Genomic DNA, 23,663 nt, shown 5'->3' with positions numbered 1-23,663 from the left:
ATAAGAAACAGGATAATGTTTCAAACTTCTATTTCTTAATTCGGCCTCAAGTAGTCCAAATATTATGTAGGTTATGTCCATATCAATTTATACACGAAATCATTATAATATTGGAAATTATTGAATCATTAATTATCAATCTTCTAAATGAAAAGATACGGCGCAGTCTGCTAGGTAAAATCTAGTTAATAATATTTATTCCTATCTAGAAAATGAATATATTTCTTGAATACCAAACTGGTTTCAAGATCGAGATCATTGTTTTTGTTTCCATGTAAAATTTCGGGAGTTTTGAGATTCTTGAATAATATTCTAAACATTAGAATTCTTCAATTCTCATTTGCAATAGAGGATTACTTTTCAATTTTGAATATTGTGAGAACAATATTGTAAGGAATTACACAATACCGTATAAAAAAATTCAAACTGTCTATTGAAATCTGGCTTGTGATAATATAAGTAACGGCAACCTTATTCTCCTTATAGTTGATCTGGGATCACTATAAACTGAGATATGTGTGGATGTCTTGAGGGAAGAGAATTAAATATCATAGAGTTATTGAAAAATAAAAATTTCCTTATTTACTCAAATTTATCTATTTCTTCCACGAGGTGCTCCTACTAGAGGCAATGTTGTTTTTTGACGTCGGAAGCAATATGAATTAAATTATTTTTTCTCATCTCATCCATGCCAGTTAAGAACTTGATTCGAATCCTTAAAAAAATTGCAATTTTTCATTAAAAAATGAAATAGCGTTTCTGACGTTATTTTTTAATGAATAACGATTTGCCTCGGCTTGGCTTCAATCGGTAGAGCATGAGAATTAAATACTATAAAATCTGGTCGTGGTTTTCTAGGATACAATTTCAATAAAGTCTTAATAGGCTCATTCAGGAGCTCTCGCAATAATTTAATACTGATTATTAACACATATATATGAGATTTATACTCTATGGTATTGGGGAGTAAAATGAATGGTACACCATAAAAAATTTGATACATAATATATTGAATGAATAATTTTAAAAAAATCAGATCAATATAGAAAATATACAGAGCAACAAAATATACAATAAAACCAGAACAAAATCAAGATAAAATATCACAGATCAGTACGCTATTTTTCAGTTCTATAGCACGAAACTTTACCATGTGCTTTTCAATTCATTGATAATATGCATTTATTTGCATGCAGCTTTGATATCGACTTGCTGTTGCTTGTCGATTTAGGTAATCCCACTTTATATATTGTTTCCCAAATCAGAGAATGATAAATTGACAAATCAATGATTATAAATATATTACTTTCTATGATTTCTAGTACATTTCTCAATAATAAATATATTTCTCAGGGTGTAAGATTTGGCACCTGATGGAATTAGATAAATCAATTTATCCAAAGAACCAGAGCTACATTATATTATTACAAATTGTATTATAAAATCAATGATTGGGTGAACGTTAGTATTACAAGTCTAGAACTTAATATTCTTTTAATTGGTGTACTTTTAATATATAAATTGACTCATTCTTATTCAATAAAGTATTTCTTATACCCTTTTAAGACTTGCGCAAGTTTTTGTATTAATTTCTTAATATTTAAAACCTTTCCGACGAGCTAGCTTTTATTTTTATTTCATTCGAAGCACTGATGGCGCCCTAATTTTATTTCAACTATTTTTTCACTCACGTGCTGAATTTTTATAAGTTGCTGGCGGCAATCCGAAATTCCTGGTAGTCCTGGATTGTTGGTGGCCGAAGTCATCTCTTCCAAGGGATTAAATAAATATTTGGATGACTTTTGCTTTAAAACAGCATCACAAAGTCTTATAGAAAATTAATAATTAGATTAAAACTCTAAGTCTTTAAAATGTACAATAAAGGGTATTGTGCTCTACAAATTTTGGTGATATTCCATGGTAGTGTCTGACAGGCAAGTGGGCAAGTTCTACTTTTCTTTTCACAATTTTCATTTCTAACTTGCAAATTTACATAAATTTGAATAATTTGCTACTACGCCATTTGAAGGTTCAAATAGTTCATGCCAATCTATTAAATTATTACTTATATCACATATCTGATATTTTATCTGTCCTCGGGCCATCTCCAATACATAAACTGAACAGTAAACATTTACAAAATCTTATCATTTTTAGAAATATATATAAATACATTTGAATCGGCTCACTATTGCCGTCCATCGATTACTACCATTTGATTGGTTCATGCAAATTTGTTACAGTATACATGCGCCTACGAACCTCCTACTTCCTTAATACATTAATTTATTTTTATTTTGGGTTTTAAGTACATTTTTTACATGCAATACATTTTTATAATGTTTATAGGTTGTTTCTCACTTTATAACAATTAGCCATGTGCTCTTTTAGTTCCTCTAGTTGCATACCTTTTAGTTGCAATAAATTTCTGCCAAGGTGTCTGGCTAGATTTTACGTTATGCGACTCGATCGATTATTATGTCGCCGATCAATAGATATTTTACGCCTAACCTCAAATTTTCAATACTTTATATAATATTATATGAGTAGCAAATAACTTCTATTTCTATTCGGCTGTTCTAAAATTTAGCCATGATACATGATATTATCTAATCTTTTAAAACGTTATCGCATTTGGCGATGCTAGACTATTATTCCACTTCAGACCTATAAATTTCTTTCAAATAGGGATTTTGTTTACCCATCAGATTTTGATACGTTACACGTTATTAGTTTTTTATTAATTCCATAACTATAAAATAAATTATTCATTTCCATGCTATTCAACTATTATGTTTTGCTAAGTTACTAACTAGTGGGAAGTGAAAGAGGGGGCTCTTATTGCCTCAACTTCGCCCACATCACTTTTAATGTTGTAAAGTGCAAATAAAATTACGTTTATCTATCTATCCAACTTGCAGCTATTTTGTATCTATTTTGATTCTGTTTCTACAATAGTATAGAAGATAGAAACAGATAAGATTTATATGTTTTATTAAAGAAATACGGTACTAATGAGAAAGTTTTTTTTTTCAGTGTTTGAAATGCTTACTTTGAAATTAAGATTGAGGAAATATTCCCAGGGAATTTAAGAGAAATATTCCCAAAAATCATAAATTCCCGGGAATTTATGGGAACTTGAGGAAATTTATGATTTCTTTCATAAAAAATGACCGAAAAGACGTTTTTTGTTACACAAGGTCTCAATCACCAGTTATACAACAGATTTATGTAAGAAATATAAGGATGAATAACTTGATTTGAAGTTCATAGACTGATCATAGACTGAAAGGAGAAATGAGCACTCAATAAATCATTCAATTGCACCACTATTATCATGCTACTTTCATGTCTTACAAGTTGAATAAGATTTTTTTACTTACTAATAAATGCCTGTAGATCAGGTCAACAAAGTATTGGAGTGTAATTTAACTTTCATTGCATGATTTAATTCAATTTCTCCGCACAAAAATAATTGACCCCTAAATAAAGATTAGAATAGAATATAAATCCAAAAATTATAAAATACAGCAAAATTGGCTAAACTAAAACAAGGAGCATACTCGAGTTTAATTCAATATCAAAAAGAAAATAATTCCACAGCTCACAACCTTTCAAGAATCATTGAGGCTTGTAATAAGATACTAGTCCAGGCAACGAAAAGAAGCTCAAAAAGATATAGAGGGAAAAGTTTGGAACCAAATTTTTGTCATTTTAAGGGTAGTGAGGGGGTAAGCATATAAATATAAAAAGTCCTCACTCCTACCACACTCAACTTTAAAATTGCTATAAAAATTGATGGAAAGCATAAAGTGGTGAAAAAATACATTAAATTGAAGAGAATTGAATGCTCTTCAACTCACTGTCTTTTAAATACTCCTATAGTCCAGTCAATGAAATATTACAGACGGAAAATGTTGGAACACAATTTTTGACCCCGTAGCTCTTTTTTAAGGATAGTGAGGGAGTAATCATATTAAAAGTCCTCACTCCTACCCCCTGTGTAAAAAATTACATTTTTTCGATGCTTGTTGTTGAGTAATAAGCCCTGAAAGTGCAAAAAGTTGGAAGAATAACTGTCTTTTCAAAGATTTTACACTTTTAAATGTGAATATCTCAAAAACTAAAGAAGATATCACAAAACTCTACTGTACAAAACTTGTAGGAAATTTATCTAGCTTCATTTTTACTCACTTAGCCATGTCGCTAAAATGCATAGTTTGGTAGTTTATTGAAGCTTTTCAGTTTATCTTTTGATAGTTTGACACCTTGTGAGACCGGACTCCCCAGGAGTGTTTCCCAGTTACATGCGTGTCAGCCAGAAATGAAAAAATGCAACTTTTAAACTACCCTCATCCCTTAAGCTCAAGGAGTAGGGATGAGGACGTTTGATATGTTCACCTTCTAACTAGTTCAAACAAAGCTGCGAAGTCAAATATTGTGTTCCAAACATTCCCTCCCAATTTCCCTGACAATTGATCTATTGTTGTTAAACTGAAGATTTCACACTCAACACTATAACGGCTGCAATAATCGTTGGTAGATGCGTAAAATAATGAGACCATAGATGAAATTGAAGATAATATGAGCTCTATGAGCCCATGATTAGCACGGATTTTTTCAATGAATCTTTAAAAAGTTATAAGGCCAAAAAGATTAAAAAATTGGAGATGGAAGTGTTTTTCTTCAAAATGTGATGCCTTAGTAGAGAGCTTAGGCTATACCTAGAAAACTATGAGAGATATGGAAAAATGTTGGAAGTGAAACTTGCACCTTGCAGGATAATTTGTGAGCTTTAATATTATGATTGTGTTCGAAAAAAAAATTCCGAAAGGCGCATATTGTTCGAGATATACGCAAAAAACAAAATATGGCACTTTCAAACCACCCCCACCACCTTAGCACAGGGGGTAGGAGTGAGGACTTTTGATATGTTTACCCCCTTAATACCCGTAAAAGAGCTACGGGGTCAAAAATTGTGTTCCAAAATTTTTCCTCCATAATCTTTCATTGACTATTTAAAAGACAGTGAGTGAGTGAGCAAAAAAAGGCTCAAAGAATTATGATTTATTGATTATATCAATGTAAAATGTGGCTGATCTTGATCAATATCAAATATAATGATGATTTATTGATTATATTGAAGTAAAATATGAGTGGGATTGATCAATTTCAATCATTTTTATAGCAATTTTATAAATTTCCTTAAGTTCCCATAAATTCCCAAAATTTCTTGGTCTCGGAAATATTGCCAAATCATAAGTTCCTTCCCACTGGGAATATTCCCGATCCACATCACTACTTGGAAATAGATAAGATTTGTTAAAAAATACTAATCAGAAAGGTTTTTTCAGTGTTCGAAATGCTTACTTGGTTGTTGGAAAATCATGATCAACATAACGATCAGAGAGTGACAACTTCCGGTAAGTTTCAATTACAAATCCCTTAACCTCCATAAATGCAATTTTTCATTGTAGGAGCGTAAAAATGAACCTTCTTATAGCCTCTATGTTTGTTTATTCTTATGCCTGTTTGGCTTTGGAGGAATATCTTTTCATTAGTAAAAAACTGTATCTATGTTGTTGGACGTTTGTGATGTATTTCCCACTTTTCATTGTGTATTTACTTGAATAATAACATGTAATATTTATATTGGTATATTGTACTCGTTGTAGCTCATTGTATAATTCAGATAATGGTTGAATAGATGTTCATTTCATTAGTAGTGGAGTACCGTTCAATAGACTCGAATGGATATGGCATAATATTCTTAAAATACATGCTTATTAAAATTCGTACGCATAATTGAAGTACATGAATCTCTTTTATCCAATTTCCAATGTACGGTACAATAAAAAAATATGGAAATATATAAAAATATGTTAATTTAAACGTGTCTGATGATGTAACATATTATATTGCAACATAACTTACATAAGTAAAGATAATCTCGAATAATACAAGGTGCGGCAGAACCGATTAAGCAGTTTTGAGAAGCTATAAAAATGGCCACAGGATAGAGGAAATATAGAGGAATTTTTTCTTTTTAATTGGTGAATTTTTTATTTCATATTGAAATAATTAAAATCAAAATCTAATTTTATTTCCATTTTTACACAATATAGCCTATATGATAAATATAATCATAAAGTAAGTAAATAAAATTATTATAGTAAATAATTGATAAATTATTTCTATGATCTCTGATATAATATAGGTAATAAATACCGGCTAGGCCTGTTGGTCCTTTTCTAATCATGTATTTGATTTGTGCATTGGTTAATATAAATGAATAAAAATGTATATTAACTATTTAATGGAAATGAAAATCAACACCAGCGAAAGTATAACTTGCTCGTTGGTGGGAGTCTATCCTAAAACTAAATTTAACAATTATTAAATACTAGCAGAAATAAAATAGAGAAACACAAAATCAAATTTATTTCATCAAATTGATAACAATAGCCTACAATGAATACAATGTATGAATCATAAAAATAATAGATAACTAAGATATACATAATAAGATTCTAATCAACACATAGATTCTTAAACTAAAAATAACTCGTTTCCAATCTGACAAAGCCAGCAAAACCTAGGTTTGTGCGCTAGCTTACATAGTAGTACTACAGTGATAGAGTTTGAAAGGAAAAATGTAAATCACTTTTATATTCACAAAAAGAAAAATATTCGAGAGCGAAAGAAGAAGAAGGAAAGAAAAAGAAGGATGAAAAGAGAAATACAAGAAAGAAAATTTTGAAAATGTATACGTATACAGAAGTTATCAATTACTACAAAATATTATTGAATTCACCTTGCAATTCTATTCAATCCTCTATTGACTTTGAAATCCGGTTTATGAGAAAATTTTCCGAAATACAATTGATTAATTTATGGCATATAATATGATCAAATTGCCTCCTACACACAGTTGGGTCTGTTCGTGGCACAGGAAAAATGGTAGGCGAACGAAAACTGTACTTTTTTACATGAGCTGTGTACAGATTTTTATTCAGGTAAACAATAATTAAATTCTTCACAAAAATTTGCCTAATTTCCAGAACTTTGAATTCGCTTTATAATAGAGAGCTGGGATAGCGTCTTTGTTTGCCAAGTACAGCCCTGATAATATTAAATTTTCAATTCAAAAATTAATTTATTTCGCACTCTGTAAAATAAAAATAATGTCTAATATGTCTCTGGATCAGTTCTATCTTTCTGAAATGGGTGTCCTCCCCATAGGCCTACACTTATCCCATATTGGAAGATGGCCGAGCATAAGCAAAGTACACCATTTTAATAATTTTAATCCCGTTTAACTATTTTATAAAATAGTTACAATTTACAATTATTAACAATTTATAAAATGTATGAATGACAAATTCCATTTTGCTACAGGTGCTGTTAATGTACAACATAAGTTCAGGAATACCTAGAATTGCCATATCACCATTAAAAAAAGAAAAATACTGAAGATGTCGATTATTAGCAACAATACATTGTTTAAGACGATCTCTGAAGTTTTTAGTAGCTCTTGCAAAAGAAATAAAACAGTTTTTTTATTGACAAGGACATTTTTAACAATGTAAACAATTTCAAACGAACAAAATAAAAATCGTACTTGCATGCATGTCGCGGGATATGGCATTAACTTAATCAATAATTCGTTGTTTCGGTATTTCATTAATAATTCGAAATGTGAGCGGCTAAACCACTATTAGCAATGGTCCAAAATATGTTTGCTACTCAAATGTGGTTAAATAATGAACAAAACTTGACTTGACCACGGGAAAAATGTCAACTCATATCTTGGAGTATGTGACAATCGTAGCAAACTGCTTGATCGGTTCTGCCGCACCTTATAGAATCGTCGGCTGAAAATTAAAAAAGCTGAATTACTTAATGACAAATTTTACAGTAGAAAATTGATCTGGTGTTCTGCAGTGACAACTTTTCTGGCTCCATTTTTCTTTTGAACATAATTATATCTAACCGATTAAAGTTTAAAAACGTTTTAGCCAAACACCCTTTGGTAACCAATAACTTTAAATTAACTTTTAATTAAATAACAATAACGAAAATTATATTATCTTTGATGTCAACTAAACCCTGAATTAACCAACTCAAATCCGCTGAACATACGAAAACATTATTAAATTTTGCTAATCCTGGATTAAAAGATTACGCATACCGTAAGTCGTTACTTCAAATCTATTCAACACGAGAATCGTATCATAAACTTATTGTTATCATTACTAATTAACATTGTTATTATCATTTTAATTAAATTATTATCATTAACTTATCATTACTAATTTTCTTAGTTTATTCCATTAAATTCCTTTGTAGATGAATACGACTCATTACGAATGGAGCAAGATACCCCTACTACTTCATTGGCTTATATGAAAGCTTGTGCTCTCCACTGTATTTCACTGCCTTTGATGTAAGTTTTATTGTCTAAACATCATTATTATTGCAGATATATTTATCAGCCTCAAATTAATGTATGTAAGTTAGTAAGTAATTCTGCATTAATGTATTTTCATCTGCATTACTTGGTATAGGTCATTGATAGCAAGTCTAAATACCTTGATAGTATATATTTTCTGGAATTCCATGAATGTCATGGTGTGGTTTTACTATTTTTAACGTAAATAAACTAATGAGGAAGAAGGTAATATACTATAAGGTATATTTCGTGGTTATGGTATCTTATTGTGGCATTCTTTTGTGGTGATAGTGATAGTAGATATTTTCTGGATTCTAACAAAGGTAATGGAGAATAATTTTCAATAATTGAAAAGTAACCATGTGAAAAGAGCAAGGTGTATAGGTCATGAGAATATCGTCTTGTTTATTTTATTTTCTATCGAGTCTATTATATATTCATTCCTTGTATGAATTCATTACTTGTTTGACTTATATATTCATTTCTTGTTTATCATCTTAAAATGTATTAGGGAGAGTATCGAACTTTAGTCATTTCATTATTGCGAAAAATATTTTTCATCATAACGTTTATTATTTAATTTGCAGTCACAAGCAGAAAGATTTTTCTGAAAATAAAATTGTAGTTTTACATTTGTATTGTTACTTTCTTATTAAATATATTTCTCATGACATTTTCATACTTCTTGAACCATTGTTGAATAGATACCTACCCTTAAATTTTTCTTCCACAACATCCCTTTTCAAGTTATGTATGTTACTCGTTTTAAAAATATTCTCAGCCTTTAAAATACTCAAAATATTCTGATTATAATAAATCTTGATATGTTTTAGAGTTAGGCCAGTTTACAGTAACTATATTACTATTGGGTAATATAGTTACTGTAGACCAGTTGAGCCCTGCAGACACACACACACACACACACACACACACACACACACACACACACACACACACACACACACACACACACATACATACATCGATGTTTGTTTGTACGATATTGTGCCGTCCTTATGCCGTCTTATTGTGCCTTATGCCGTCCTCTGTGAATTCTATCAGATTAAACGGAACTTGTCAAACATCATCTGTTCAATCTAATAGAATTTATAAGGACAGCAAAATATCGTACGAACAAAACTCGATGTGTGTGCAGCTAGCCTTATTATGTGTTTGTCAAGTTCCATTTAACGTGATAGAATTCATTAGGAAGGCAAAAAATTGTACGTCCAAAAATTAATGTGTGTCTAACTGTTTCAATCAAATTCACATTATATCACCCGAAATAATTTTAAATTCTTAACATTACTTTTATGTGTTTTCCTGTAGTATTGAGCCACACCATATGATCCGACTGTCAGTATTAAACTACATTCGAGGGCATTGCAAAAAGTATGTGGACATGGTGAATGATGCGGGCATACTCAAGGGTCTCGCTCACTGCATTATGGACAGTTCCTTGCAAGTTCAACAGGCTTGTGTCGAGGTCAGTCCAGTTTGTCTCTTCTCTCTTTTCAGAATGTATTATTTTCTCGTTTTTCCAACATTTTTCTCCTTTCTTGTATCAAGGTGAATCTAAAAGTGAGATCCACGTTATAAAGTAAGTGGAAATGATAGGAAGCCATTTTTTCCATTTTGCCTTTTCCACCGCATTCTATTTATTTATTCAATCACTTATCTTGACACAACTTCCAGAAAAATATCACAGTAGATAGTAGATAGGCCTTTAGTGAGGTCCAGTTATAATGGCAGCGAAGAAAGATAAGAGAACAACGTTGCCGAACCTCTGTCTTGTCGATGCCTTCTATAGACGGTAGATGATACAGGTTTATTAACTGTTCATTCTAGTTTTAAATAATCAATTATTTTTTATTAAACAAAAAATTATATTTTTTAATACTTTCATAATGAATTTTCATAATTAAGATGAAATATTTTGTTTGTTGTTTTTGAAGGGACGGATTCAAGGATCAAAAGGTTCAAAGAACCCAACACGTCAACCGAAGCTTATTGTGTTCCCAAGTAGTATGTTAGTTAGGCAAACCAATTCCTATGTCCTTACAAGAACCAGGAGTTTTTCCCTATACTAACATTCCATTCATCACCTGGTTCCAATCCTTGTTGAAATCCAGTGTGATATGCTTGGCAGTCTCTCCAGACTGATTAATTAGTCCTCGTGACCTACGTGAGTTCCACTCCTGGCCTTCTTTGTAGGTCCTTCCGCTGAGGAAGGGGCGGCCAAGTTGCCTCTAGGGAGCCCGACCACCCTTGACCCACATTTGTGCCTAGAGTTTCACTCATCTCTGGTCTCTTGAGTTTTTTCTTTTTGTGTCAAAGGCCTCACCTCTCCCAAGAAGTTTTGTCTAAATGGCCACCCTTCTTTGAGCAGTGGTGAGGTTTGGTCTCTACACCCACAACTAGTGACCTATGTGAGTTCCACTCCTGGCCTTTTTGCAGGTCCTTCCGCTGAGAGAGGGAACGCCAAACTGCCTCTCGGGCGCCCGGCCACCCTCGACTCAGCCTCTTGACCCACATTTGTGCCTGAAGTTTCACCCATCTCTGGTCTCTTGGGTTTTTCTTTTTGCCCCTCCGAAACTCTGCAGAGTCAAAAGCCTCGTCTCTCCCAAGAAGTTTTGCCTAAATGGCCACCCTTCTTTGAGCAGTGGTGAGTTTTTGCCTCTCCATCCACAAACCCCTGACCTACGTGAGTTCCACTTCTGGCCTTTTTGTAGGTCCTTAAGGACCAAAAACTGCCTCTAGGGCGCACAGCGCCCGGCCACCCTCGACTCAGCATCTTGACCCACATTTGTGCCTGGAGTTTCACCCATATCTGGTCTCTTGGGTTTTTCTTTTTGTCCCTCTGAAACTGCCCTGATGGGGCAGATCCCGTGGGTTTGAAAGGCACGGCAACTTCTGGAGTTGCCTTGAGGTCCATTTTAGTCGCCTCCTACGACAAGCATGGATACTGTGGGTGAATTCTGGTTTTCAACTCATTCTTGAGTACGATGATTGACTCAAAGCTCCCCCAAGCCACAGGGGGCAAATATTTTGTTAATTAATTATTAATGTTACATTGTTAAAGACGATCTGGCAACAGAGCAGAGCGAGAAAGAGATAGCGCTATCCGTTTGGTTGAATGAAAGACAAGGATAGCAGTACCATTGCTAATCAAACACTGCCATTATAACTTGGACCTCACTATAGTGGATAGCTGTGATTGATGTAATCCCGGTATATCTGTTCTGATATCAATTGTTGAATAGAATAAAATATTAATTTTATTCAACAATAATACAGAAAATTTCCATACAGTTGAATAACGTGAGGAAGATTTACAGTCAAAAAACTTTATAAAAGATAATTCACACGGCAAGTTATTATGTAAATCATACATTAAAATTACATTGGCATACATAAATAACATTGAAACACACTACATTCCATTTAAAAATTCGTCAATACTATAGTAACTCTTATCAACTAAGAACCTATATAAGTCTGTTTTAAAGGTATGCGTCCTAGGATTTAAATGAGTTGGCAGCCTATTCAATAATTTCACACCAATATAACTGGGCTTTTTCTTATAAAGAGAAAGTCTATGATACTGATATTATTTCTATTCCTAGTATTATGATGGTGCACATCTGATTTGTTGTCAAGTTGTTTATATTTTTTACCACTAACATAATTACTTTATAAATGAAAATACAAGGAACTGTGAGAACTGAAAGATTTCTGAATGCATCTCGGCAAGTGTGGTTAAAGCCTAAACCTGCTAAATATATTATTGCCCTTTTTTGCAAAATGAATATTTTATTCATGTTCTGCAAAGTTGTAGCTCCCCAAAGTTCAATGCCATAAGAAATTTGTGAATAAATCAATGCAAAATATAGGACTCTTCTCTTGTCTAGGGCAGTGGCGAAGCTAAAGGGGACTCTAAGAGTCTGAGACTCCCCAAAATTAATTATGATTGAAACACCTCTAGACTGTGTATTCCAAATTAAGGTTTAAAGCAGTTTTGGGCGAATGCCTGTTGTTTTTGCCTTTATTGTATCTATTGTATATGAATAAATGAAATAAAAAAAATGAAAAAAAAACTAAAAGTTGTTTCAGACACCACCAGCAAAAGAAAAGTCTTTGGCCGCTGGTAGTAGTCGCAAAAAGTCCGATTCAAATAATAATGTTTTCATGTTTTTTTTATAATGTCTACATTATAAGATATTCGTAGATAAAATTACTTTTCAATATTTCTCTCTGTCTTGTTTGCTCTATAGTCCTGAGTGGGAGGGCTTTTGCATTCTCTACTGCTCTGAGTCTCAACTATAATTGGTTCTCGTGAAATTAATCACGGTTAAAATTTAAACGGCTTTTGTGCAACCGGCACTTGGACTATCATTCCCAAGCCTGCCAAGTCCTTTATGACTTTCCATTCACTATAGTAAATAATACTATACAGAGTAGTATTGTATTGTTTTCAATGTCATTGATCAACCTACTCTGATAATAACCATCAACGCTTTATTTTTCCAGCTCCTTTTGGATATGTTGGAGAACTCCAATCAACCACAACTGATAGATTGGTTTTATGACGAATGCCAAATTTCACTCGACTATACGGCGACTCCTGTCAATTTATTGATTGATAATTTGTCCCCTAAAGCGTCAGAAGATTTTCTCAACACTTCAATGAAGATTTTAATATATTTGGAAAAGTAAGTGATACTTTTATTTCTTATTTTTTTACCACCACATGCCAAATTACATACTTTTCTTTTATAATTTTATCACCACATTCTTAACTTGATATGATATTCTACTATTCAAACAATTATAATTCATAATATAATTATGATGAGGAGAGTACAAACAGGCCTAGCCCAGTATTGTTCATCTCACAATTTTTTATAAATATTATTGTGTTCCTATGAGTATGTAAGTCTTCAAGTTGAAGCATTTAGCCACAATAGTAACAGAAGTTTTTTAATCTATTAGGGTAATTAACTGAATTTGAATCAAATATTACACTACGAGTGTTGCTATCCAGAGATTGTCAATTTGGTGTAAGGGTAAGAATTCCTGACTAGCAATCGAACCCAGGTACTGGGTTCGATTCCCGGGCTGGCAAATAATTTTTCTATTGTAGCGCTCATCGAATTTCCATCTAGCTGTTAACCCTGTTGTCAATATTTACAGTAGCAGAAGTCTTCGGGGTTACAACATTAAATTGGGATTTTTGTTTAATATTTATTATTAATTAATTAGCATTTGAACAAATGCGATTTCTAATCCATATACATATAATTACTGAAAACTTAGTATTTATTGAGTTATTTCAGAAAATTTGAAGCCAAAAAATACACAAACATTGGCTACTTTCATAACAGTTTAAAAACAATATATTAGGCCTAATAATAATTCAAATAATTACTTGGACCTTTTTACTAAAGGCTTGTCGACTATAAATAATTTTTATTCTTTGTGGAAGGATTCACTTATTCATTTAATGGCAAAAATAAGTAATGGAAAAACAGACATAGTCTCTTACTATTTTTTACACAATTTTCAAAAATATTGATTTATGTATAAAAAGATCAGACAATTATTTGGCTTTTGTTGCATGGAGAAAAAATGAATTAATTCATAAGTTAATTCGGATGTAATTTGGTCTTAGAATTAAGTTTATTTGAAGTCCAATTATTAAATGTATTATAAAATAAAAGAATTATCAAATTGAGTTATAACGGCAAGGCGTTGCATAGAGGCTTTATGTAAGAAACTGATTATGGTATATGATGAATTGTTTTTGTCAATGTTTATTGTTTTAGTAGGTTGTCAAGCATTCTCAATAGTTGAATGCTCTTTTTTTTTAATTTTCCGGTCTCTTTTTCACAGACACTGTCCCGGCCGTATCAAGTTAACAGGTGTGAAACTCCTGTTGACAAACCTGTGCAGTTCTGACATGGAAGCAGTGAAATTGCTTGCAGAATTCTTGAAAACGTTGCTATGTGGATTAACTGCAACCTCTCACCTGGCAGGCTATGAACATTACAAAAAGTATATGGGCTTCTTTGTTAAATTGCAACTGAGTGTATCCAAAGTGAGTAGCCTTTCTGTAACTAATTGAAAATCTACACCAGCCGTAGAAACGTTGGCAATTATGCTGTCATATCATTTCACTGACTTTATAACGTGAATATCACTATATAGGTACAATAAGAATTTAGGAATATATTATTGAATGAGCGAAGTGAATTCTATGTTTTAAGTCAATCGGCGTTTGTCTGTTTGTTTGTTTTGTACCGCAGCTACAGTCGCAGTTATGGTCCGATTTGGATAAACATTTGGTATACAAAAGTACTTTGAAACAAGACGCAGAAATCTATGTATTTAAAAGAATTTCATTCATCCCCGTTTCAAGATGGCGGCCCTTTATTCGGAAATTTTCCCCCTAAAAATCAACTTATCAATACGGATTATCGGATCAGGTTCAAATTGGGCTCATTTTACTCAGCGTTTCAGATTATTTCATGTATCACGATCATGTTCAAAATTTTCAAGTCTTTGGAATTCGAATTTCATTTTTGTCCCAATCCAAGTTAGATTTTTTATATTTTCAAGCGTGCTTCCGAGCTCAAATGTGTAGAAGACCTTTATTCTTCAGCGCTCCAAGGTTGTCTTATTTCTTATAGGTAATTATGTTCAAAATTTGAACTCGATCATTTTTTCCTCAAGTCCCAAATTTCAGATTTTTTCATCTCTTTAAACTTGCATCCCACCTCAAAAGTATAAGATACTTTTATTTTCTAGCGCTCCAAGGCGGTCTTATTTTATATATCAAATGTTGAAAAATTTTAATTTGTTATAATTTGATCATTTTTCCCCTGAGTCCTACATTTCAAATTTCAAATTTTTTATCTTTTCAACCGTGCATCCTAGCTCTAAAGTATGAAGAACTTATATCTCTCAGCATTCTCTACAGATCCTATTGCATATAATATATTATAGGTACTCATCAAACTCATCATACTCTGAATCCAATTTGTATGTGTATTTGTGTGTGAATAGGCGGGCGTGTGTGAGTAGTGATCTTAGTGAGTGTAGCGAGTTCTTCTGTTCTCCGAACTAATAGTATAATATTAATAAGATTATACAGAGGGGCAAAAAATGTATACACTAATATTGACAGTAGATGTAAGGCTGGCCACTTACGGTAAAACGTGCATGATAAACATGCATAATACATAGGTGTCATATTATTGTATTTTTCTTTAGGGCTACTTCTAAAAGGGTACTGAGATTTATATTTCTATTTATATAGTCGTCATACATTGTTGTGCCATTATAGCTGTGATCGCACTGAAACGCTTCGAGCAGAGGTTTTTGTATCTTAGATTTTTTGTGTTCAGTTTTTCTTCGCTGATCTATTTGAGGTTGAATAAATTCTTCTATCATCATGATTTGTAATTTCCCAGTAGTTCATTTATTGTTATTGATTGTTTATTGTATGTTAAAAGCCTCTCATGACATGCATTTTCTACCGTTAGTTTCTAGCCTAAAGATAACAAAGAACCGTACTCTGTTCAATGTTTGTCAAAATATAGTGTCGCACGAGTAGCCCGCATGCAAAATTATTGAACCCCTCTGTATACAAGAATATAGGAAAACACAACAGCCTTCTTCCTACCAAAGTTGTTTTCTTTTTAAATTAATACAAACATCAATAATATTTTGTGCTTCTCTAATTATTGTGATTCAATTTCCCAGACAATACCTACCGATCTTTTTGTTAACCCATGGATGGGAAACCCGGATTCTCCATTGCTCAATTTTGAGTATTTCATTAAATATTTGTTGGAAGAAGGAGTGTTTGGTGAAAAAGTGGGAAACCGCTTGCTGGCAGTGTTGAGGTGTGTCGTATGTCAGCTGAAGGGCTTCTTCCAACCGCAAGTTGCTCAATCCACCAGAGAGGTAAGCACTATTTTTTGTAAATCTCTATAATTTTTAATTCAGTAGACTTCTGTAGTTGATTTTTAATGTGATTTTGACAAATTAATGGCTTTAAAGTTTATGCTTATCCAATCTTGTTATAATTAAATGTGTATACATGTTCATCCTATTCAAGTTAATTCTTATTTAAATTTTGTAGGTAGCTGATATTATACAGGGTGGGTGAAAAGTCCGAGAACGGCTTAATATCTCATACACAAAGGTAATTTGACGGTGGGTGTGATTGGGGATCCTACTCGAATTAAGAAAACTACTTTACAATGACTTTGAAAATCTGGTCCGCCATCTTGGATCCGCCATTTTGAATGCAACTTTATTTTTTTAAATAGGAAACCTAAACGGTTTGAGATATCGATGTACCGTTTTCGCCATCCATTTTTTTCTTGAAATTCCTTACCGAAATCATGTATCGCATGACCACCTTCCTATTTAAAAAAATGAAGTTGCATTCAATATGGTGGATCCAAGATGGCGGACCAGATTTTTAAAGTAGTTTTTTCAATTTGAGTGGGATCCCCAATCACACTCACCGTCAAATTACCTTTGTGTATGAGATATTAAGCCGTTCTCGGACTTTTCACCCACCCTGTATGGGCTATACATTAGAACGTCGATAATTCGGACGTCAAAAATCCGGACCGTCAATAATCTCCTGCTCACTCTTGAATCTTAAAGTGATTCGCTAATTAATTTTGCTAATCATAACCTCAATTCATACTATCCAATAACAAGAATTCTATTTTCAACAATCCTCTGCGCGGGAAAAGAGCCTGCTGTTTCTGTTTCTACTGATAACAGCTCTGAACTTTCAACATCTGTAAACTCCACTGATATAGTCAGCCGAGCTCATAAACAATTATAATCAGTTAGAGTGATAAATAACTACGATTTCATTTCCTTTCAATTCATTCGTCTCCCTATCTTATATCAATTTATTATCTCCACACCCAGTAGGATATACCTTTTAAACCTCTTATCAGGAGCTTCCTTTCACCTCGCCGTGCTCGCTCTCTCGGCGATCTTCGTTTCCCCTCCTCCCCGTTCTCCTCTAATCGCTGCGTCCTCTCCAAAAATATAAAAATCCAATTTTCTTCTATATTTATTGGAGTAAATCTTACTCTTTTGTAAACTTGAATTACAATAATAACTTCTGAACATTCATAATACAAATATTATTCTCATTTGGCGAATTAATTAATAACAAAATCAATGCACTTGTATTTCATCTACAACCGATGTGATTACCAGCCAGAGATTTCTATGAGCAGTGATTGTGGGATAGACTACCAGTTAGACAATTACTTATCTACCTGTTGATTCCGTGTGCTACGCTTATCGCTCTAAATACAGACTTGGATTCTTCGCACTTGTTACCTGAATCTGAACTATATTGAACTTTAAACGATTACTTTTAATTGTCTTTCATCTATCCTAAATCTCATAACATCACACATGTTGTTTTTTTCCAGCTTTTATCTTTCTTTTCCGGACAGATCTCTTTCTTTCTTTTGAGCTGTATTTGTGATTCTTAACATTTGTCATATCTTATGTATTACAATGGCGTTCTTTTATTTTGAATAAGATCTTTTGTTTCCATAAACTTAAAATTGTAAATTGGTGAATTCTAGGATGTCCAGCTTGAAAATAACGCAAACCTCTAAGGGTAATCCAAAACTTCTTTACGATGGCTTCTCTTATAGAAAAGGTAGGGAAATGGCCACAGGGCTGCAGGTCTCATGGAGATGTTTGTTCAAAAATTGTAATGCTTCCCTAAAAACTAATGCTAGCATCGATAAAATCACTAGCAAAGTATTAGCAAAACATAATCATCCCTCAGTTACTCATCAGACATCCTTTAATGTGGAGGATGAGAATGATGAGCAAAGCTCTTGTTTAAAAGTAACGATCAATCAATCACCTACGCCATCATTAACAGAAAGCTCAATATATGAGCCTGAAGGAAATAATACAGGGTTTTGTTCCACACCGGTGCAAGTTCTTGAACAGGAGAAATCCAATGTCAACGAGTTGTCTTCTTCACTGGTCGTACATACAGACGATGGTAACCAGGATTGTGAAAACGCCGCTCTTAGAGACGAACTTAAGAAGCTAAGAACAGAATGGGTGGGATAAATCTACCGCGGAGACTGGCGTCCAGACTGAGACAGAGAGCAGGATTGCTGACACAAATGAACCTGTAAATTGTTTATCAGGAGAGGAGGCTCCATCGGAGGCTGAGCAGCAAATGGAGGCTGTCCCCTATGAAATTATACAGGATTTGAAGGAAACTATTAACAAACTCAAAGAGGATAATAAAACTTTTACAGAAAAAATTCTACTGATGTCTACTTCAATAGAAGCTCTTGAGGCTGACAACTTGTTGCTCAGGAATGAGAAAGTTTTAGAGAGGATAGAGACTGACAAATGGAGAGCTAGGTATGACGAGTTGTACATTAAATCAAGTGATAATCTCATGAATGATTCGTCGAGCATTGGAAACAACAGAGGAGGAGCTACTCCAGCTCCTGGGAGTCTCTCCAGTTCTTTTGCGACTTCTAGGAAGGGATGTGAGGTGTTGACTGAGTGTGAAGAAGCGGACGAGGCGCAGCTCCATATGATTAGTATCTCGCAAAATAGAAGAAGTTTATTCAATGTGTCAAACTCACGTCCGGATCAGGCCAAAGTTCATCGTCTTGTGAAAAACCGGGTTAGAGACTTCAAAAATTCAAGTTTCTTGTCTCACAAAACTACGTCACCCCCAGTAGCAATTAGAAACAGCTCAAGTCAAATAAATTTCGAGAAAATAACAATATTTGCGGACAGTCATGGTAAAAATATAGTGAATCTCACGGCAAAAAGAGTAGACTGTAAGGTGACAGGAATGATAAAACCAGGTGCTAAATTCGAAGATGTTGCTTCAAGCTGTGAGCATGAGAGCAAAAATATGTCAGATCGCGACTTGGTCGTCCTGATGGGAGGAGGAAATGATATGGAAAAATTTGGTGCAAAAAAATTTCTAAGTTCTTTGAAAAAATGTTTATATGACCTGTCGCATGTGAATATCATACTCATGAATGTGCCTCGTAGATATGATCTTCCAATTTCCTCTAACATTCATCATCAAATAGAGAGAACAAACTTAGAGATAGCTAGAATTTGTCGACAATTCAAAAATGTTAGGCTTTTAGATATTAGTAACATAGGTCGGCGTTTCCATACACGACACGGGCTACACCTCAACTCGCTGGGAAAGCGCTACATATCTGATTTTATAAGTGGAGCATCCATGCAGGCAATCAATGAAGTGGAAGATTCAATACCTTTAAACTTGAAATAAACGACAAGGCTTCGCTGAAAGCTGCCTCTTTTAGACAAGCAACTGAAACTGTTCTAAATGATGAGGCCTCACTTGTTATGGATGGCGGCAAGTATCAGTTATCAATAAACGACAATCAATTGAACATAGAGCTTGATTTTGACGATAACACTTCGTTGACAACAGACAAGAATGACTCAGAGTGGATTTTACTGGTTCAGAATAAAGAATTGAGAAACAGCTCTACCATGAATCTTTTTCTTATTAATATCTGTTCAATGCGGAACAAAGTAAACCAGATAGAGCTGATAGCTGAAAGTAGACAAATTGACATCCTCTGCATAAACGAGCATTGGCTACATGAAGATGAAGTATCATTTTATGTGCCCACTGGTTTTACATTGGCCGACTCATATTGTAGGAATACAAAAACGCATGGTGGCTCATCTATTTTGATTAGAGACTCATTGAGATTCAAGAGAATGGACGTATCAGATTTCACATCAGACAGCCTCTTTGAATTGTCTGCCATTAAATTATTGCCAGTGAATTGTATTATCCTATGTCTGTATAGAGCACCAGACTCCAATGTTAAGGATTTCCTTGTCAAGCTGGAGGAGCTACTAATATATATTACTTCTAAACCATATTCGTATGTTGTCTTAGCTGGTGATTTCAACATGAACATTAACATATCTGACTATGAGAAGACAGACGTAAAGCAATTTATAAATGTTCTAAGATCGTTTGATTTGTATAGCATGCACTCTCATCCAACAAGAGGTCATGCTTGTATAGATAATATTTTTTCTAACATTGATACTAATTCATATGATTGTGAAATCTATAAGCAAGACCTTGTATCAGATCATGCCGGAGTTTTGGTTCATATTCATCAAGATAATTTTCTTCTCAAAGGGCCTAACCGACAGGATGACGAAAACAACTGTTGTTTAATAAGAGTAGTGTCTCCTAGTAGGTTATACAACCTAAGTCAATTCCTTTCAAGTCTGGACTGGTCACAGATATTCTATGTATGGGACGTGAACGAGGTAGTACAAAAATTTATGAATATACTGTCTCAATACCTGACGACGTTTTGCCCTATGAAAACCCACAAAAATAGAGCCAAGGACTCAAACATGCATGTTAATAGTTGGTACACTCCTGAACTCAAGACCATGAAGAACCACCTGTTAGTCTTGTATAAAATTTGGAAGATCCGAGGTGCCAATGAAGACAAAGAGAGATTCAAAGATTTCAAAAAACTTTACACTGAAGCGATTGCTAGGGCAAAGTTGTCACTCAACGACAAGCTGTTGACAGAATCTAACAATAAATGTAAAACAGCATGGAAAATCATCAACAATGAATCTAAACACAAGAATAAGTCATCAACTACAATCAACATTCCTCCTGAGAAACTGAATGATTTTTTTCTTAGTGCAGGAGTTCATGCTCAGGATATGTCTATCTCTACATCAGTTACAATGGAAGATATGCTGGAAAAATGTAATCTCATCAATTTAAAAAATGTGGCTGCACCAAGATTTGCATGGAAAGAGGTTGACATTGAAACGGTGAAGTCCATAGTGGGAAATCTCAGTTCCTCAAGAAGTGAGGATACCTTTGGTCTTTCAAATTATACGGTGAAGAACATTATCGATTCGATTCTCCGTCCACTGACATGTGTAATTAATTTGATTATGATACTTGGAGCTTTTCCTGAATGCTTGAAAATGTCGATAATAAATCCAATCTATAAAAAAGGTGAAAAGGAACTGCCAGAAAGCTACAGACCAATAGCAATAGTCTCGATCGTAGGTAAAATCATTGAGGCATGTCTACTGAGACAGCTGTATGAGTACTTTGTAGAAAATAATTTGCTCAACCCCAATCAATTTGGATTTAGACCAAATCATTCAACAACTATGGCGATTGAAAAGGTTGTCAACTACATTCTTGAGAGCTTTGAAAGCCAATGTATGGTTGCTGGTGATCTACTGGACCTGAGTCGTGCGTTTGACTCCATGTCACATTCAATATTGTTTGAAAAGTTGAGATACTATGGTATTGAAGGTAGCGAGCTGACTCTGATTCAAAGCTTCTTGAGCAATAGACAACAGGTGGTAAAAGTAAATAATAAACTATCTAGCCCAAAAGCCGTGAAAACAGGCGTCCCTCAAGGGTCTGTTTTGGGGCCGTTTTTATTTCTAGTGTTCGTAAATGATTTCAGTTGTAATATACCATGCTTTTCAATATTGTATGCCGACGACACTACAATTCTCAATTCTGGTGCGAATGCGGAAAATCTTATTCATGACCTTGACGTTTCAACAAAAACCTCAAAAATATGGTACAATGCCAACAGCCTCCGTCTTAATGAGACCAAAACTGAGAGGATATTATTTTCCTTGAAGAGCAGAATAGATCCTAGCCTAAAAAACTACACGAAGCCGGTCAAATTGCTGGGCTTAATGCTGGACAGTAAGCTATGCTGGGAAGACCATATCGAGTTTCTTTGTAAAAAACTATCAAGAGTCACCTTTCTTCTACGTAAACTTAGACTATCAGTCAGCCCTGGAGTTTTGATGATGGCATACTACGGTCTCTTCCATTCACATTTAAATTATGGTCTCCGTTTATGGGGCAACTGCTCTTCTGCCAGCAGAGTGTTTCTATGGCAGAAAAAAGCCATAAGATGCATTGCAGGACTCAAATTCAACGAGTCATGTAGAGATGCTTTCAAGAAACTTAGCGTCCCAACCCTTGCTAGTATGTATATTTATGTAAATCTAATTTACATGAAGGAAAATGAAGATAACTTTATGAAACAGCAAGAAAATCATGATCACAACACAAGAAATAAATTTGACTTGATAAAACCTTCTATAAGGCTGCACAAGACTTATAAAAGCCATAAATACCAGCAGGTTATTCTTTTCAATAAACTTCCCTTAACATTTAGAAGTCTTCCAAGCAGCAAATTCAAGAGAATAGTAAAAGAACTGCTGAGACGTAACGCATTCTATACAATAGAGGAATATCTTGATAGTCAAATATTGCAATGTTAAATTTACACATGTTAACTTTAAAATGAGAATGAACTACTCACCTTGTTTTGCCTGCTTGTACGGAATAACTTATTGTCGCGACTAATTTAAGACATTTTCTCATGGCATGACTGTACCTATTATAGCCTATTTATTTTTTATTTTGTAGTTTTTAACTTGACACGATCCATATATATTATGTTATATTTGTTGATCAATAAACAATTCTATTCTATTCTATTCTATTCTAATCCGGATTCGTCTCTGGCAAGAAATAAAATTTTCGTACCTTCTGTCCTTGGCACTAAGCTCCTTACTTCAGAGCGGGCGACGGGAGAATGGCGCGAAGCGAGGAGAAAGGGAGTGGTCGTCAAAGGTGGTGGTCTACCTACGAATAATTTAATACTGTGTATGCAACTTTAACAGCTTTGTTTTTTGAATAGTGCGTGCTGACCGTTTTTTAAACGTAATTTCGATAATCCGGATCATTTGATAATCCGGATGGGGTCCGGTCCCAATTAATCCGGATTATTGACGTTCTACTGTAATTATATTTTTTAATGGCTTCAAAGCTGTTATTTTATCATCAACAAGTAATTCGTACTGTATTAAACTCTATCAAGATCAGATGAGAATTTAATAAACATATATTTGAGAGAACGATTCTCTGCAGAATTTTTGGAGGAGTGCAGTTGGGCAGGCAGGCCATGTTGCAAGAGCTCATGAGTCATTTTCACCAAAAGAACCCTCATTTTCAAACCCTCTCAATACCAAAAGTTTTTTAACCAGATCACTCCCGTGTTATCGGATGGGCACGTTAACTGACGGTCCTGGG

General features: G+C 33.9%; 1 protein-coding gene across 1 annotated transcript in view; it reads left to right on the top strand.

The window, feature by feature from the left end:
• Window positions 1-23,663, top strand: part of LOC111050117 — a 46,374-nt gene that overhangs the window by 12,887 nt on the left and 9,824 nt on the right. The window contains exons 6-11 of the mRNA XM_039439187.1: window positions 5,355-5,423; window positions 8,350-8,446; window positions 9,782-9,938; window positions 12,983-13,164; window positions 14,345-14,549; window positions 16,217-16,420. Coding sequence (XP_039295121.1) covers window positions 5,355-5,423; window positions 8,350-8,446; window positions 9,782-9,938; window positions 12,983-13,164; window positions 14,345-14,549; window positions 16,217-16,420 — 914 coding nt within the window. The remainder of the gene's footprint in view (window positions 1-5,354; window positions 5,424-8,349; window positions 8,447-9,781; window positions 9,939-12,982; window positions 13,165-14,344; window positions 14,550-16,216; window positions 16,421-23,663) is intronic.

Source organism: Nilaparvata lugens, chromosome 12 (assembly GCF_014356525.2).
Source record: "Nilaparvata lugens isolate BPH chromosome 12, ASM1435652v1, whole genome shotgun sequence".
In the NCBI taxonomy this organism is placed as follows: Eukaryota; Metazoa; Arthropoda; class Insecta; order Hemiptera; family Delphacidae; genus Nilaparvata; species Nilaparvata lugens.
This window is presented reverse-complemented; position numbering and strand designations above follow the sequence as displayed.